The sequence below is a fragment of the Ascaphus truei genome, chromosome 12 (assembly GCF_040206685.1).
Source record: "Ascaphus truei isolate aAscTru1 chromosome 12, aAscTru1.hap1, whole genome shotgun sequence".
Taxonomy (NCBI): Eukaryota; Metazoa; Chordata; class Amphibia; order Anura; family Ascaphidae; genus Ascaphus; species Ascaphus truei.
Genome location: NC_134494.1, coordinates 16,322,867 through 16,341,012, shown reverse-complemented (window position 1 = coordinate 16,341,012; position 18,146 = coordinate 16,322,867). Strand labels below are relative to the sequence as shown.

Genomic DNA, 18,146 nt, shown 5'->3' with positions numbered 1-18,146 from the left:
CCCCCCATTTCTCTCCCACATCTCCCCTCCACCCATCTCTCCCCCTCCATTCCCCCCAATTCTCCCCCTCATCCCTTTTCTCCCCTCACCACTCCCCCCCTCAACTCTCTCCCCCCTCACCTCCCTCTTCCTCACCTCCGTCTTCCCCCCCCCTCACCTCTATTCCCCCCCCCTCACCTCTCTCTTCCCCCCCTCACCTCTCTCTTCCCCCCCTCACCTCTCTCTTCCCCCCCTCACCTCTCTCTTCCCCCCTTACCTCTCTCTTACCCCACACCTCTCTCCCCCCCCTCCTTCACTTCTCTCTTTCCCCCCTCCTTCACCCCTCTCTTTCCAACCACCTTCACCTCTCTCTTTCCCCCCTCCTCCACCTCTCTCTCCCCCCCTCCTTCACCTTTCTCCCCCCTACACCTCACACTCTCCCCCCCACACCTCACACTCTCCCCCCCCACCATTTCTCTCTTCCCCCCTCCACTTCTCTCTTTCGCCCCTAATTCACCTCTCTTCCCCCCCCCCTCCTTCACCTCTCACCCCCTACACCTCTCTCCCCCCCCCCTAAACCTCTCTCTCCCGCCCCTCAGCCTTCTCATCTTCTACTTTACTTCTTTTTCCTACACAGGTATATACACTGATTAAAAATCAATGACTACAAAAATGTATCTTTTTTATGAAAAATTAAAAATAAACCTACATTTAGCCTATAATAGTTATAATCCCCTCAGAACAGGGCAATACTGGCCAATAATGCCCTGGCTGGGTTAAAGTCCATCGGCTTCACCTCAGGCCTTCAACTCTTCCAGCCAGGGCATTATTGGCCAGTAATGCCCTGTTCTGAGGGGATTATTACTTAAGTATTATATAACATAGGTTTGAACGAGGGGTTCTCCGAAGCTGAACCCCATTAATTTCAGCTCTGGGGACTCCCTGCTTCTGCAGAGATACACACCTCCGAAGGGGATGTCGGTATCTCCGCAATGTTTTTTAAGCCCCCAGTCGGATGGGCCTCACCCGGTTGACTTCACGGCTTCCTATTGGCCAGCAGGGAGCCGGAGGTTTGAAAAGCGGCCATCATGTGATCCCTGCTAGCCGAGCGGAGCAGCTACCAGCACCCCCTTTGGAGGTCTGTATCTTCGGTAGCTTGGAATCTCCAGAGCTGAAATTAATGGGGTTCGGCTCCAGAGACGATCTGCTTCAATCCTGTGTAAAAACAATCGCCTGCTTGGATTGCCTCTTTAAAGGACCTTCCGAGACGTCCAAAGCAACAAAAGGAGCGCAAATTCAAAATGGAGAAAAAAAAAAGATCAGTCCATGAGGAAGCTGAGTCTATAGCGAAACGCGTAGGGATTAGGAGAGGAACCGTGGAAGTGACATCACCGGACCCTATGGGGAGGTTATGCAGCCAAACAGAGGACGACAAAAAAGATCTAAGGCAGCAAGTTTCTAACCTGAGTGGTTTCCATCGTGCTGTTCTTTTTGCCTGTATTATAGGATCCGTTTGTGAGTGTTCCTGAGATATTTTTGTATATTTGATAGTAAATACGTTTTTGCACTATATGTATACCCTTGTCTTTTGAAGCCAAAGAAGTAGACCTAAGGCCATATTTGAATGAAAAGTCTTGAATACCATCTACATTTGTGAGTTTTGGCCATTATTTAGCACCTTGTGATTTATTTATTTAACACCGTTATTCTCCTTTTTTCCCCTTGTTGATGTATATTCTCAAGAGAATCTGCGTTCCTTTGGTTGCTTTGGGATCCTTGGGCCACATGCCTGTTTTCTCTGTTTCACCTTGATTCGGAGGGACAGATGTGTGCCATAGGTCTTTTCTCTCTCTGTATCCCGGCCGTGTCACAGACTCTGTGGGACATATGTCCATTCCGTCAGTCAGATGGAAGAAACTCAAAACTAGTTTCAAACATTTGACCTGATTTAAAAGTACATTTCACTGCGTCAAGGAGCAAATTGCATCATTTTAACACATATCCCTGTGAGGGAAGCGCAGACCACTGTCCACTCTCTGCCCTTCCTATACCAGACTCTGTTCAATACTGCCCACCTCAGCATACTCGTTTACACCTCTTATGAAGGCTCAGACATCTGTATAGCAAACAATTTATTGAACTATACAAAACCATTCTCATTCTGTCCTGCACAGAGTGAGAGCCTCGTTATATACAAAAAACCCCACCTGCAGCACACTGAGGGCCCCCAAAGTAAAGTCATACAGCTCTCAAATGCTCAGGGAGATGTCTCTTGTGTGTGTGCATTGTAAAGACTCCACTGCTCTGGTAGGTTCCTAAGAAGATTATCAGATACTCCAGGTTTTGGAAAGTAGAATGAGTTCGAGGACAGTAGAAGACACCGGCAAGATGTTCTGGTCCCCTCAGATTCATGGTGCAATACTGATTTCCAATGCTGGTAGAATCCTCAGTGTAGAAGCATTGGGAGATATCTGTTCATAGCACTGGGAGCATTGGCAGAGGAGGCTCATTGAGAGGTCTTCTGATTTCTCAAGGATGGGCATGTGCAGATGCTTCGAGGAAAAGCTGAAGTAATCAGAACAGATCTTAAATAGAGAAAGTCCTGGTTCACAAAATTCCAATTGAGCCAAAAGAACAGACCCCTTGAAAGATTCAAAACCCTTCTGAAGGTCAATAGAGCAGCAATTGACATGTTCTGGTTCTTCGAGGTCTGAAAGAATCTATATGAAATGTGCAATGTGACATCTGGTTATTCCAGGTGGGTCAACAGAGCAGACTCCTGGTGAGAATCAGACTCCTCTGAAGCTCAATAGAGCAGTATGGTCACATGTGCATTTTCTTGTTCTACAAGTTCCAGCTGGGTCAGCAGCACACCCTGAGCACCTTGCGGAAGTAGTTCCTGAACTCTGTGTTGAAGATGGTGTAGATAACGGGGTTCAAGGCGCTGTTGACGTATCCCAACCACGTGACAATGCTGATTAACTGCTCAGGGATGTAACAAGTCTCGCACAGAGCCCGGGTGATGTGGACCACAAAGAATGGGGTCCAGCAGAAGAGGAATGCGCCTGTGAAAGAGTAAAAGAAAGGGAATGAGGAAGAGAAAAATGGAGAGAAGTCATGCATGAGAGAAGGACAAGGCTAAGGAAGAAGAGGACAGAAGAGAAAATGAATAAGAAAAAAAGGAGGATCAGAAGAATAAGGGAGAAGAGCAATTGGTAAGGGAGTCCTTTCACAAGGAAGCAATACTTAATACTTACAAATAGGGAGAAAGTATCAGATGTAATAGTTTGTGAGGAACTTAGTTTCCAGTTATCATCCATCAGTGTGATTTAGTATAAACTGTAAGAGGGGTTAAGGCTGCACTTCACAAAAAAAGAGAAAGATGCATACAATTTACCGGTGCTGCTGGTTCAAGGAAGTACCTGCCATAAACTCCAAAGTACACTGAGGAAAAGAAGGGATCCAGCGCTCCACGGATTTCTGAATAAGAAAGATTTATTGTGCCACACAACGTTTCGACCTTATTGTCTTTATCAAGTGCCTAGTCACTTGATAAAGACCATAAGGTCGAAACGTTGTGTGGCACAATAAATCTTTCTTATTCAGAAATCCGTGGAGCGCTGGATCCCTTCTTTTCCTCAGTGATTTAGTATAAAGACAGAGGTTGAGTCATTCCACACAAAAACTAAGGTTTTATATGTTAGGACGGCTGACTATTCAGAGTTGGGAAATTATTTAAGGGATTAATTGTGAGGGTGGAGGTATTTGAGTGGAGAGCAGGAGCAGTGGGAAACATCGAAATGATGTAAACAGACCTTGGTACCAGGCATGTTAGTAAAAGCAGAAGGAAAATAAAACCACTATGGTTCTTAAAGGAGGTGGCGGGTATTGTAAAAGCTAAAATACAGCGTTTAGGAAATATAGGCAGACTGGGAGATGGAGACCTATGTGACCACCTGTAACTCAGTAGTGTAATTTATCAGGTTTGGGCATTGCCTCTTCCTGTAACAAGTCTAGTAAAGAGGGGTGGGGTCCCAATATAAATAGGAAGCCCCCTGTATAGGGATGGGTTTTAGCAAGATCTGGGAAGGTGAACCCAAGGACAGCAGTATGTATGTTGTATAGGCCTCACTACCTAATGTATTAAATATATTGGGATATAAGTAGGTGGTGGGTGCTGGGGGACAATGAAGAGACCCCTAATCTCTCCTAAGGACATGTAGAACACAAAAAGTGTTCCCCGCACTCCGAATGAATACAAAAGAAGCAATGATACTTGAAATGCTGATATGTATTAATGAGCAAAAGTGAAGAACATGAATTGACAGTATCAAGTATCATTGACTCTTTTGTATTCTTTCGGAGTGTGGGGAACACATTTTGTGTTCCCAAGGACGGCAGTAGCTGGAGCCATATTCCTGTAGGCTACTCAGGGTTAAGCTGGTGCCGCCATCGGGTGAGAAATAGTGAAAGTCCTGATGGAAGAAGTTATTGAGTGCACTTGAAGTTGATGCTTTTGTTCTTGAATTTAATTCAGTGACAAACTTTCTTTTTTTAATAAAAGTCTGTGGCACCCATTCATCTGCCTCCTCTCACTGGCCTTCCTCAACACCTGGTACCGTGAGTGACACTGATCCTGTCTACCCTTAATAACATGTACTGTATATATGTATATCTTTATTTATATAGCGCCCACAGCTGTAGTTAGCATTTTATAAGAGCGATAATAGTACAGGGAATTATTGTATAATAAATGCAACAAATAAGATCAGACAATAGGAACGGAAATCCGTGCCACAGAGAGCTTACAATCTAAATGGTATGATGGGAGACTTAGAGACAGAAGGTGAGGGAATAAGTGTAGTAGATGGCAGTCGTTGGTAGGAATGACTGTGGGTGTGGGACATTAACATCAGAGATATTACCTGGTGCAGCCAACCAACTGGGGATTACACCTAGCACCTCCTTCTAAACTGCCTGGCACTAGGGGCACTCCTCTGACCAGATAGGCTATAACTAGATCAGGTCATGCGGAAGGAGGCTAATTAAGTAATCAAACGAGCAAAGGCCTAAGCAGAAGAAAAAATAGCCAAGTCGGCAAAGAAGGGTGAATAAACGTTTTAGCTATATACGTGAAAGGAGAAAAACAAAACAAAGAATAATAAGACAACAAAATGAGAGGAGGGTCATGTTGAGGAAGACTAAGATACAGCAATTATTTTTACTCTTTATAGCAGAAGGGGAAGGGGAGGAACCGCAGTTGAGGAACAGACATACAGTATAAATGGAAAAGAGGTGGACACAAATCTATTTACAGAGGAGAAAGTCCTAATGGAACTTTCAAAACTGAAAGTAGACAAATCAATAAGGCCACTTTACAAATAGCTAGACCTACTGTAGATAACTACAGGCCAAATAGCTAGACCTACTGTAGATAACTACAGGCCAAATAGCTAGACCTACTGTAGATAACTACAGGCCAAATAGCTAGACCTACTGTAGATAACTACAGGCCAAATAGCTAGACCTACTGTAGATAACTACAGGCCAAATAGCTAGACCTACTGTAGATAACTACAGGCCAAATAGCGAGACCTACTGTAGATAACTACAGGCCAAATAGCTAGACCTACTGTAGATAACTACAGGCCAGTGAGTCTGACATCAGTAGTGGGGACATCAATGGAAACACTGCTGAAAGGAAGAATAAATGAATATCTAGTATCAAGTCCAGATACTTGCAATATCTCGGGCAGCGTGGATTTATTGGGGAGCAATAATGTCAAACAAACCTAATTGATGCTTTAACTGGACCACTGGTTGTAGATCAGGGAGGAGCCATTGATGTAGGTTATCTAGATTTTAGTATGGCCATTGACACTGTCCCACATAGAACACTAATTAATACATTGCAATGATTAGGATTGGATACTAAGGTGGTTGAATGGTTTAGACCAGTCCTCAAGGACCAACCAACAGTTCAGGTTTTAAGGATATCCCTGCTTCAGCACAGGTGCTCCATCAGTAGCTTAATCAGTTTGATTGAGCCACCTTTGCCGAATCAGGGATATCCTTAAAACGTGGCCTGTTGGTTGCCCTTGAGAACTGGAGTTGAGTACCCCTGGTTTGAAGGACAGGCGACAGTGAGTTGTGGTAAATGGTGCATATGCAGAGAAGAGGAAGGTGATTAGTGGCCTACCTCGGATCTGAACTGGGATGAGTGATCTTTAAAATCTTTATTAGTAACGTTACAAATGCTCTGGAAGAGTAAGTTCTGTATGACATTTTGCAGATGACACAAATCTGCAACAGTGTTGGCACTCCAGGAGGGGTCAACAAAATGATACAAAATCCAGGAATAAAGACACTAAAACCACTGTAGAGAGAAGATACCTGGGAGTCACTTTACCAGCCGCCTTAAAAGTAAACAACCAAGATGCCACTTAATAGGTCATTGGTAAGACCTCGCCTAAAGTAGCGTGTTCAGTTCTGGTGACCATATTTCAAGGAGGGCGTCTTTTAATTAGATATTGTGAAAATAAGGGTCAGTAAAATGGTGCAGGGCCTACATCAGGGGTAGTCACCTCCAGTCCTCGAGTGCTACCAACAAACCAGGGTTTAAGCATATCCTTACTTTAGAAAAGGTGGCTCAATCAAAATGACTGGGCTACCCGTACTGAAGCAGCGATATCCTTGACCAGTTAGTGGCACCTGAGGACTAGAGTTTCCTACCCCTGGTTTACATCCTAAAAGATGTCAGGGAAGACTAAAGGATCTTCATGTGTACAGCTTGGAAGAGAGAGGGGAAGGGGGTATGATTTAAACTTTCACTGCCCTTTCCGTGAAGAAGTGCTTCCTCACACTGCCCCTTAGCACTCCCCCCTCCAGCTTCAACCTCTTGTTCTATCACTTCCCTTTCTCTGAAATAGGCTCCCTCCTTGACGAGAAACTCTTACCTGGGTCCCCTAAAAAGTATCACAACCTACAATGAAATGACATCTTCAAACCACAAAACAACTTTTGTTATGGTGGAATGGGTGTTACATTGCTGAGTACTTCAACTTTATTGTCAACCCAAAATTATGCTATACATACGTGGGATTGCAGCCATAAGGGCACAGGATCCCACTCTATAAGAAATTATTTGTCCCAATAGACTATCATGGGATCCCCCTTCAAAATTACCTGTTACTGTGTCACCCTGTGGGGAGGGAAGGGGCAGACTCCGTAGGCAATGGGTCTTTTAGGTGTCACTCTGCAGTGAGAAGGACAAGCCCCATTTAATCATTTCAGTGCCAATTGCAGGTCCTTTCTGGTATTGAAGTGATTAACACACAACATGTAGTTTCCTCTGCATAAAGACATACGGAGCTGCAGCCCTTTGTAGCAAGCAAGGGGTTAAACTAATCCATTTACAGCCAGTCATCTGCACAGCGTTGTTAGCTATAACGAGATCTGGCATTTCACCTCTCCCTGCCATCTGGAAGGGTGTCTGCTTCCCATCATGCTCTTGGAGCTTAAGCAGGTGGTCATCCTCACAGCTGATTTGTGGTGACTGCTGGAATATTAACCCCACAGCTGCCAACATTCACCAACTCCCTGTGGCTCTCACCTCTAACCAGAGGGCGGGAGAAGGGGGATGTAAGGAGAGAAAGGGGGAGCAGTCAAGAGCAGCGAAATATCTTTGTGTACACAACCCCATTCAGTGTCAGAGAGCCAGCACTGTGTGAGAGTTAACTAAAGCCACCCACGTCACTGCATGTCATCTGTGTCACCGTGTCCTTCTCCCTGTCACGGTCCCTTCTCTCCATTCATTATTTCCTTGAACACTAAAATTGATGGATTAGGAAATGTTATGTTTTTTTAATCACCCAACCTGTCTCATTACGCAGTAGGCACATACACAGGCCCCTCTGCGCCAGCAAAAAAAAAACCTTTGGGTGAACCATCATGTAGCTACCACATCATTATGCCTGGCACTTTGCTCCTAGGAGGGACTGACTCCTTAAACATGCACACAAATGCCCAACAAGCTCTGAGAAACCCCAAACATTACCACATAATACATATATGTATATAAGTGTCAAAAGGCGTGCTAATGGGCGTGGCTAAATGTATACAACAACAAACAAACAAAAATGCCCAAAGCTACATCCAATGTGGCAAAAATACACAGTGCAATACCTATATATTCTCTTGAAAAGGGGTCATTTAGTTTAACCCTTTGGCCAAAGCTTCTTAAGCCTGCTGCCACTTCTCAGAGCTTGTTGGGCATCTGTGTGTTTATTAACTTTTTTCAGCTGGTCTCAGCTGTTTTTGGGAGGTTAGTGGCCTCTCCCCGCCACAAGGTTTAAGCTCGTCCCTCCCCACTTTCCAAGTTGGCAGGCCTGTTTAATTTTGCTGGGTTACGACAGATCCAATGCAGATCAATGTTCCTGTAATTATACAGATAAATAAGAATTTTAACTCGGGTAGTGCTAGGACCTGCTAACTGTCATGCCTTGAAGTGGCAGCAGGCTTAAGACGCTTTGGCCAAAGGGTTAAACTAAATTACCCTTTTTCAAGAGAATATTTAGGTATTGCACTGTGTATTTTAGTCCCTTTGGCAGTAGCTTTGGGCATCTTTGTTTGTTTTTAGTTGTATCCTTAATCATGTCACTGCCATTAGTACACTTTGGCCCTAGGCGAGACTGACCCCTTAAGCTTGTCACTGTGATTAGTACACTTTGGTCCTAGGAGGAATTCACCCCTTAAGCATGTCACTGCCATTAGTACACTTTGGTCCTAGGAGGAATTTACCCCTTAACCATGTCACTGCCATTAGTACACTTTGCTCCTTGGAGGGACTGGCCCCTTAAACATGTCACTGCTATTAGTACACTTTGCTCCTTGGAGGGACTGGCCCCTTAAACATGTCACTGCCATTAGTACACTTTGGCCCTAGGAGAGACTGACCCCTTAACCATGACACTGCCATTAGTACACTTTGGCCCGAGGAGAAACTGGCCCCTTAAACATGTCACTGCCATTGGTGCACTTTGTTCCTAGGAGGGACTGACACTGTAAACATGTCACTGCCATTAGTACACTTTGCTCCTAGGAGGACTGACCCCTTAACCATGTCACTGCCATTCGGTTATCATACAATATATTCTGCATGATTTATCAAATGGAAGGTTTGTCCTGATACCTGCAAAGTTATGGAGATGGACTAACAACCTGGATCTGTGGAGACCTGCTACATTGAACTACACGGTAACAAGTATATTTCCGCAATCGTCAGAAAACGTCCATACAAGTCAATAGCATTTGTTCTATTTAGTAGAGGGCCCATTTATGTATACTGTATACAGTTATACTACCTGTGGAGAGATACCTGTAAATAAACCTGGGAAATAAGCTCATTTAAATATGCAAAACAGTCCAAATGACTGCAATTGAATATTTCCCAGGTATTGTGTGTTTACAGGTATCTCCCTACGTGAAGTATAGGTGACTAGAGCTATGTAATTAAATGGCTCTCCCTCTACTAAATAGGACTGATTCTTCTACTCTAAAGCAAAAGCTCTATTTCAGGCTATGGAAGTGCTTGGTGAAACTAAGATTTTGTGAAAGAAAGAACACCTTCATCAGGTTTGCGAATGTAAGTGAAAGTTTTGTACTTTTCTACTGGCCAGTATAATCTTTATATTGCTGAGCCAGACATCATGAAGACATCAAAATTATGTCTGATGAAAGACTGACATAGGCCACGACGTTGGCTATTATTGTACCCAATGACTCACCCACTACGACTGGGAGTACCTTCATGGCTTTCCTCTCCCGCCCATTAATCTTGGCCTGCTTCCTCTGTGGTTCCTTGCTGGAGGAGTATTTGAGCTGAGGGTAGGCCACAGTCTGTATCCCATGTCCATTGTCAACGTAGGCCTTGGGGAAGGGGCAGTCGGGGCGTACATAGAGGTGGAGCTCATCCAGCTTGCTATCAGTGGAGCTTTTGTCGAAGAGGAGAGGTGGGCACTGTGGCTTCCGTGCCGGGGTCGGGGACATGTTGCCCCGTAACTTGGCCTTCCTTGTCTCCTCCCACTTACGGAGTCCGTGAAACATGGCACAATAGAGCACCACCATGATGGGGCATGGAATGAAGAATGAGCAGACCGAGGAATAGACCACATAGTTATCGTCCTCCAGCTTGCATACGCTGGGGTCCCGGCCTTCCACATTGTTGAGGCCAAAAATGACCGGTGAGGCCACAGCGAAGGCGAAGATCCATGTAGTGGAGATAAGGAAGAGCTGCCGGTTGTCTACCTGCCGCCTGTTATAGTGCAACGGGATGGACACAGCGATGAACCTGTAGCATGAGAAAGAGTGGTGTAGTGGTCAAAGGTGTCACAAATGCAAGGTGTTGTAAATGTGATTATAAATGCCAGACTCCATTGTGGCCCAAAGCTTCTAAGCAGTGCTATTCCATAAGACACAGTTTACTGAAGTGAATGGATCATCAGGTGTCTTCTGGTGCCGGAATATGCCATAGCACTCTTAGTAAATATGGGTCACTGTGTCTTTGATGACATCTAGTTATGTAAATATAGGGAGTCAAGAACTTTTCAACATGTCAGCGGCTATCAACCTGAGGCTTTATAGTTCTGCAGCTCTACACTGCGAGTTATGCAGTTTGGTCGATGATAGCTGCAAAGTCACAAAGCTTTATGTCACTGTTTCAAACCTGACTGCCTAACACAACTCGTTGTCTTTTAACTAACTGGTGCTTAAAGCTTTCTGTGGACACTTCTACTGGGAGAGAGGCGATAAAAAGACAGGATAGCTCTGTTGCTTAGACTCACAAGGCCAAGGTGTATGTGATTGGCATGCACTTTTGGAGTTGCGTAACCTGGTAAAACCTGACTGAGGTCCCAGCAAGTGACATGTGGGGCTAGGTTGTTGTGGGCAGCTGTTTAACGATGTCCTAAGTGGCTTACAGACATCAGCTGAATTGTTCTGCAAATCATTTTTCAGTCACAAAATGATCAGGAAACACTAAATGACCTCAACATGCACACCAATGGTTTCAGCCAGGCGCAGACGGGAAGCATGTTTCAGAGACAAAGACGTGTTAGAACAAGAGGTCACACTCTGAAGCTGGGTGGCTCAGTGGAAATGTTAGGAAGTCTTCCTTCACAAGAAGGGTGGTGGATTCGCAGATTAGCCTCCCAGGAGAGCTGGTAAAGGTTAATACAGTAAGTCCATTAACAAATGCTTGGGTTAAACATAAGGCTGTCCTACATATGAAATAAAGCCAAGGATCAAAAAGGCTCTCAGTTTGTACAACAGGCCGAGTCGTTCTTATCTGCTGTGAAAGTCTATGTTTCTGTTTCTAAGTGATGTTCATCCCACACTTATAGATTTAGAGGAATAGGGGTCGTTTCATTAATGGAGCTGATCTACCATAGGTAAGGTTCCTCCAAACTGCCCCTAAATATAGCTACTTGAATGGTAATTGCACTTAACCTATGTTTTAGTTCAAAAGAACATTGTATGAAGCACGTTAGAGACAAAAACATTAGCACATTATGACTTTTCTTTACCTGAAGAAGGGCGTCTGGGTCTGGATTGTCCCTGTGTTGTCCTATCCCAGGCAGTCTAAATATTGACGGGCCACCTAAAATTTGCAGTTACCTGCACACTTGGAAAAGTAAATGGACCAGAACATCAGAACAACTGGTGGCATGTGGAAAAACTGGAATTGTGTATCCCCAAAAATAATCTACTTTTCCCAAGGACTAATACAAATAAGAGAGCTCTGGTTTTGCTGAGCAAGACGTCATGAAGCGGACATAGGCCAAAATGTTGTCCATTTTACTAACTCACTGTGACCAGGAGCATTCTCATGGTTTTCCTGTCCTGCTCGTTGATTTTGGCCTGCTGCCCCCCTGGTTCCATGATGAAGTATTTGAACTAGGGGAATACCACAGTCTGTATCCTTTGGCCATTGTCTATTGTTCCATTTAACCTGAGGAAGGGGTTTTCTGTTTTTTTTTTAAAAAAAAGCCCAAAACATAGTGTGTTATTGTTTTTGTCTTCGATGTGCATAATACAAATTTCTTTCGTACTGAAACGCATCTTGATATGTGCGATTACTATGGTGGAAACCATGTTACACCAGAGGGCATTCATTACATTTCCCCTTCTCAATACCGCATGAATACCAGAGATAATTCACTTCGAATCTGCCTGTAGAAAAAAAAGGCAAGACTTCCTAGTGCCTCCTGGGGGTCATCCGATAGAAAGCTGCAATATCCTATCCCCGATGTTGTCGCAACTTTCTATTGGCATTCAGATAGAAGTTGACACAGGCGGCCATAATTGTTCCTTCAGGAGACATATACTTGGATAGGGGGTACAAATCTTAGGAACTGGGGGCACCTCAGAGTTGTGAGTTGCTTTGTACAATTCTGGGGGAGCTTTCAGTTTGAATAATGTAATTAAAAAAAATCATTGGTTCCTGCTTTATACCACTCTGATCTTTATTCTCATGTGAAATACCATAACGCAGGAGGAATAGATCAGCAGAGTTTCAGTATCTTACCCAGTTCTGGAGAAATGTAGGTTGTGGGACCTTTTAATGGAGCAAATGAGAGACTTCATCATAGAAGAAAATGTAAATGGGACTACATTTGGAGAAGAGAACTACACCTATGAAGAATTATCATGTTCAACTAATATAATATCTTCAACAAACATGCAATGAGATGGCCCTATCACCCAACCCTCTGAGCTTGGACAGCAAGAGTGGTGGGTAGGAGTAGAGTCTCCTACAGTAGATATGAAGGTCTCGGGTGAGGACCTCTGTTTTCCATAACTCTGTTCTCCAGTGTTCAGTTAATGTCTGGAGCTTGTTACTGGCTGCCTTGAGGCAGGGGGTGGGTGGGTGGGGGAGGAGGGATTAGTGGTCTCACCTATCCACGCTGATGGCGCAGAGGTTGAAGATGGACGCCGTACAGAGCATAACATCCATGGTCATGAGAACATCGCAAAGAACGGGGCCAAGGGTCCAAGCGCCTCCTAGGAACTGAAGAAACCAGAGGGGGTGTCAGGAACAGAGAGGAGGATGTCAGAAGCATGGGGTAACAGAGAAGGGAGGTAGGAAAGAAAGGACATTTTAGATTAAAGAAAGAATGAGCAAAGAATATGAGAAAAAACGAGGGGCACATACAGAAGATGGGAGAAATACACAGAAACAAGAACCAAGTTGGAAAAATATAAGGAGATACAGGGACAGTTATAGACAGTAACATAAAAAAAGAAAGACAGAGAGAAAAAAGGAGGGTGGTTGAGAGATATAGATATTGGACACGGGATAAGGGTGTATACATACACACCTCTCTCCTAATATATATATATATATACACATACAGCCAATAAAGAATATAACTTGCGTGCACATTGACATGTCTTAGACAGATCTGCAACCCTGCCTTTCACCATTATCACCAATCATACAGTGCTTCCACTGCAGCAAGGGAATTCTGGGAAATTACATGCAAATGAGCACATAATGTGTCACCTTTTGTCTGAAGTCCATTTTTACATGGAACCCTTATAAGCAAATGCTCTGCTGTTCGCACAGCTTTTAAGCACAGCATGGGATTAGATGCAAAGCCAGTCAAACCACTCACAGACAGCCGTTTCGAGCTTTTGGATCTCATCAGTGTGAGGTTGGTTTACTGGTTTTGCAATATTTCTAGGCTGGGTAGGTTTACCATACACATTTTAAGTTATGGTGGGTGAAAAAGGCGACAAAAAACCTTTCCTGTTAGCATATAGCCAATAAAGAATATCACTTGTGAGCACATTCACATGTCTTAGACAGGTCTGCAACCCTGCCTTTCACCATTATCACCTAGCATACAGTGCTCCCACTGCAGCAAGGGATTCTGGGAAATGACATGCAAATGACCACATGATGTGTCACCTTTTGCCTGAAATCCATTTTTACATGGAACCCTTGTGATCACAAGTGATATTCTTTATTGGCTATATACATACACATATATATATTTGTAACACACACAGACTACCGCATACACACCACTGATGTCAAAATACTCAGAAAAGCTGGCAAATCTACCAATAAAATATATATTTGTATTTATGTACAGTGGTAAAGGAGAACGCAATGTTAGGAAGAAATGTATGTTTGTATTTTTATACACACTATATTATATATATAATATATATATATATATATATATATATACACATGCACACATATAAATACATATATACACACACACACACACACACACACACACACACACACACACACACACACACACACACACACACACACACACACACACACACACACACACTTTCGCTCTCCCACACTCCCAAACATACTTGATCACAATGATGAAAAGGTGTACTTGTGTTTGTGTGTGTGTGTGTGTGTGTGTGTGTATATATATATATATACACCTATTTTTACACATACATACAGAGTTTGGGATCCCAGTCTTCTGCGGGCACCCCATACTAAATAGTCTAGTCTAGTATATATCTATTTTTTATTGTGTGCACCAGGCATCTCCAGTGTGTGTGTGTGTGTGTGTGTGGTGTGTGTGTGTGTGTGTGTGTGTGTGTGTGTGTGTGTGTGTGTGTGTGTGTGTGTGTGTGTGTGTGTGTGTGTGTGTGTGTGTGTGTGTGTGTGTGTGTGTGTGTGTGTGTGTGTGTGTGTGTGTGTGTGTGTGTGTGTGTGTGTGCACACATATATAGATCACTAAATGCATAGATCCCTACATACACATACCACAAAATCCCTAAATACACAGATCTCTGAGTACACAGCACCCAAATACATTGATCCCTAAATACACCGACCCCAAATACACGGATCTCTAATTACACAAGCCCCAAAATACACCGACCCCCGAGACCCATGCCTTCCTGTGCACTTACCTCTGTATACACATAGAGTGGTAGGACCAGCACTGCGAGTAGGAGATCAGCCACAGCCAGGCTGACGATGAAATAATTGGTGGTGGTCTTCAGAGCTTTCTCTGTACAGACACTAAGACACACTAGCACATTCCCACAGACAATGCAGATAATCAGTACGAGCCCCAGGATCAAAGCCAGGAAGTTATACGGAGTGTCTTCTGGTGAGTGGGAGGTGTGGTTGGAGATATTTTTGACCATGGCTCCTTCCCTGACCCACTACCACACTGTCCCACCAACGTAGAAGACCCCAAATCAGACCCTTGTCGTAAGACCCCCTCGTTGCTTGGTCTTTCAGAAACAGCTGCTCCTCCCAAGGAGACTTCATCTATTCAACTTGGTCTTCAAATGATGTATTCTGCTGCACGGTCACTTGTGACTTCTCCTTGGATATGGGTCAGTGAAGTGACATGGATAGAAACTCTGCTTCCCATTCTATAGAGGGCTCCTTGGCTTCAACAAGGAAGACTAACAACAACTGAAAGATCAGGAGTGAAGTTAGGGTGCCAGAGAGGTCACAGATGTCCCCAAACATGAAGTAAAGTAGACCTCAGACCCTTTGTGAGCCAGGATCTTCAGCTCTGACTCTAATCACTGCATGGTAATGGACAGCTTCTAACGAACTGCTGATGCATCTCCCACAACCCTAAATAAATCCATTGTTGTCCATATCTCAGCTCTCCATGGGGACACCATGAGAAGAAGAAGGAGTATAGGGACAGGTTAATCCAGGTAGGACTTGCAGGTCTTGGTTTCTGGTGACTTCTTCTTTTAGTGTGATGTAAAGGGGGAGGTGTGCAGGGAGCTTCCCCCACCCCCCCAATTCTTCGTGGAGAACTGAATGATCCCAAGGTGATTAATCTGCAAGTGGGTTGCGTCCAAGAGAAGAAAGCCGATTAAGGTAGAGAGGGTTTTGTCCAGGACCAGCTCCAATCAGCAGAGAGATCTCAGACCTGCTCACATCCCAGCACAAAGCTGAGCTTAGGTTAGCTCAATACGTGACAGCACAGGGAGGGATACTGCTGTGTGCTTATATCTGCATTGTCACCTGGCTGGTCCACATATATATATATATATATATATATATATATATATATATAATATATATATATATATAATATATATATATATATATATATATATATATATATATATATATATATATATATATATATATATATATATATATATATATATATATATATATATATATATATATATATATATATATATATATATTATATATATATATATATATATATATAGATAGACAGACACAGACAGACACAGACACACACACAATTAGTTTGTAAAAATTGCCTTTTGCTTTGTATCCTCATAAAAGACTTATACTTATAGTATATAGAACATAGAAGGAGTTATAGGGAGAGGTTATATGGAGCTATAATAGGAGTTATAGGGAGCGGTTATATGGAGCAATAGGAGTTATAGGGTGAGGTTATATACAGCAATAGGAGGAGTTATAGGGAGCGGTTAAATGGAGCAATAGGAGGAGTTATTGGGAGAGGTTATATGGGGCAATAGGAGGAGTTATAGGGAGCGGTTATATGGAGTAATAGGAGGAATTATACGGAGCGGTTATTTTAAGCAATAGGAGGAGTTATAGGGAGAGGTTATATGGAGCAATAGGAGGCGTTATAGGGAGGTGTTATATGGAGCAATAGGAGGAGTTATAGGGAGAGGCTATATGGAGCAATAGGAGGAGTTATAGGGAGAGGTTATATGGAGCAATAGGAGGAGTTATAGGGAGAGGTTATATGGAGCAATAGGAGGAGTTATAGGGAGCGGTTATATGGGGCAATAGGAGGAGTTATAGGGAGGGGTTATATGGAGCAATAGGAGGAGTTATAGGGAGAGGTTATATGGAGCAATAGGAGGAGTTATAGGGAGCGGTTATATGGAGCAATAGGAGGAGTTATAGGGAGCAATAAGAGGAGCCAGGGAGGAGTTGCTCTGCAATGCTTCACTGGCCACTCCGGCAGGGAAGGGGTTATAAGAAGATGTGACTCCTCTAGGTTTTCATGGTGAAGATGCAGGTTTTCTTTCAATTATCACAGCTCTCTGATAACACGCGGAAGGTGTCAGTGTAAAAAGCCGAGAGAAGATTCTAGTCCTGTTCACTTGAGCGGAGCTAAACACTTCCCCAGCACCGGAAATATGCCTCAGTGTTCAGGAGGGTGAGAAGTGAGTTAACAGTGCATTAACTTGATGTAATATGACGTGAACTGTGCATACTTCTGATCATGTTGATATTTTGTATAGAGGAGGTGGGGTGGGAGAGAGAGAGAGTTGAGAGAGAAAGAGAATTGAGAGATAGAGAGAGAGAGAGAGAGAGAGAGAGAGAGAGAGAGAGAGAGAGAGAGAGAGAGAGAGAGAGAGAGAGAGAGAGAGAGAGAGAGAGAGAGAGAGAGAGAGAGAGAGAGAGAGGAGAGAGAGAGAGAGAGAGAGCGAGAGAGAGAGAGAGAGAGAGAGAGAGAGAGATAGAGAGAGAGAGAATGAGACAGAACATTAGCCCCTAATGTTACCATCTTTAATATTTAGTAGTCAAAATGTTGAATTACAGAACATGCAGCTTGTTAGCGGACTTCAAATATTCATGGGTCAGTCTCTCCTAGGACCAAAGTGAACTAAAGGCAGTGATGTTTAAATGGGTTAAATTGAGACAGACAGAAGGTCTGAAGGACAGAAGGACAGAAGGTCTGAAGGACAGACAGACAGAAGGTCCTATGACCCATACAATTTGTCCAAGGAATGTATGTCCCAGTGAGTCTGTCCCACACAACACACACACACAGTATCCTATTCAGTCTGTCTCTCCCACTGCAGGGTGACCCAGACATAAGAAATGTATGTTTGACCCGCATGTTGGCACAGGGACCCGGGGGGTGGCGCCTGTGTGTCTCTGTCACGCTGACGTGTAAGTGTTTGGAAATAGCAGGATTAGTTTGTTTTAGTCTCTGCATGTTAGGCTTTTCTTAGTCCTGCTGTGCTAAGCTTCCCTGTAGTCACAGCCCTGGGCAGACGTGTGACGAAGAGAGGGAGCGAGGCAGCTTGTGAAAGAAGAACAGAAAGAGCGCGTGGTATATATACAGGAGCTACTCAAGAGCGTAAGGCCTGGGACATAGTGAATTTGTCCGGGCTGAGGCGCGCTG

At 43.8% G+C, this 18,146-nt stretch overlaps 1 protein-coding gene across 2 annotated transcripts; it reads right to left on the bottom strand.

Moving 5' to 3' along the window:
• Positions 1-2,098: 2,098 nt before the first annotated feature.
• Positions 2,099-15,876, bottom strand: DRD4 (dopamine receptor D4). 2 transcript variants are annotated; one of them, XM_075566811.1, is made up of 4 exons: positions 14,935-15,876; positions 12,933-13,045; positions 9,784-10,327; positions 2,099-3,044 (listed from the first exon to the last, which is right to left on the bottom strand). In XM_075566811.1, exons 1-4 carry the CDS (start codon positions 15,172-15,174, stop codon positions 2,958-2,960), a joined length of 984 nt encoding a protein of 327 aa, XP_075422926.1. In that variant the 5' UTR covers positions 15,175-15,876; the 3' UTR covers positions 2,099-2,957. The 2 variants fall into 2 exon arrangements, with proteins under 2 accessions (XP_075422926.1, XP_075422925.1); XM_075566810.1 differs by having other exon boundaries at positions 9,765-10,327; positions 14,935-15,867.
• Positions 15,877-18,146: the final 2,270 nt, after the last annotated feature.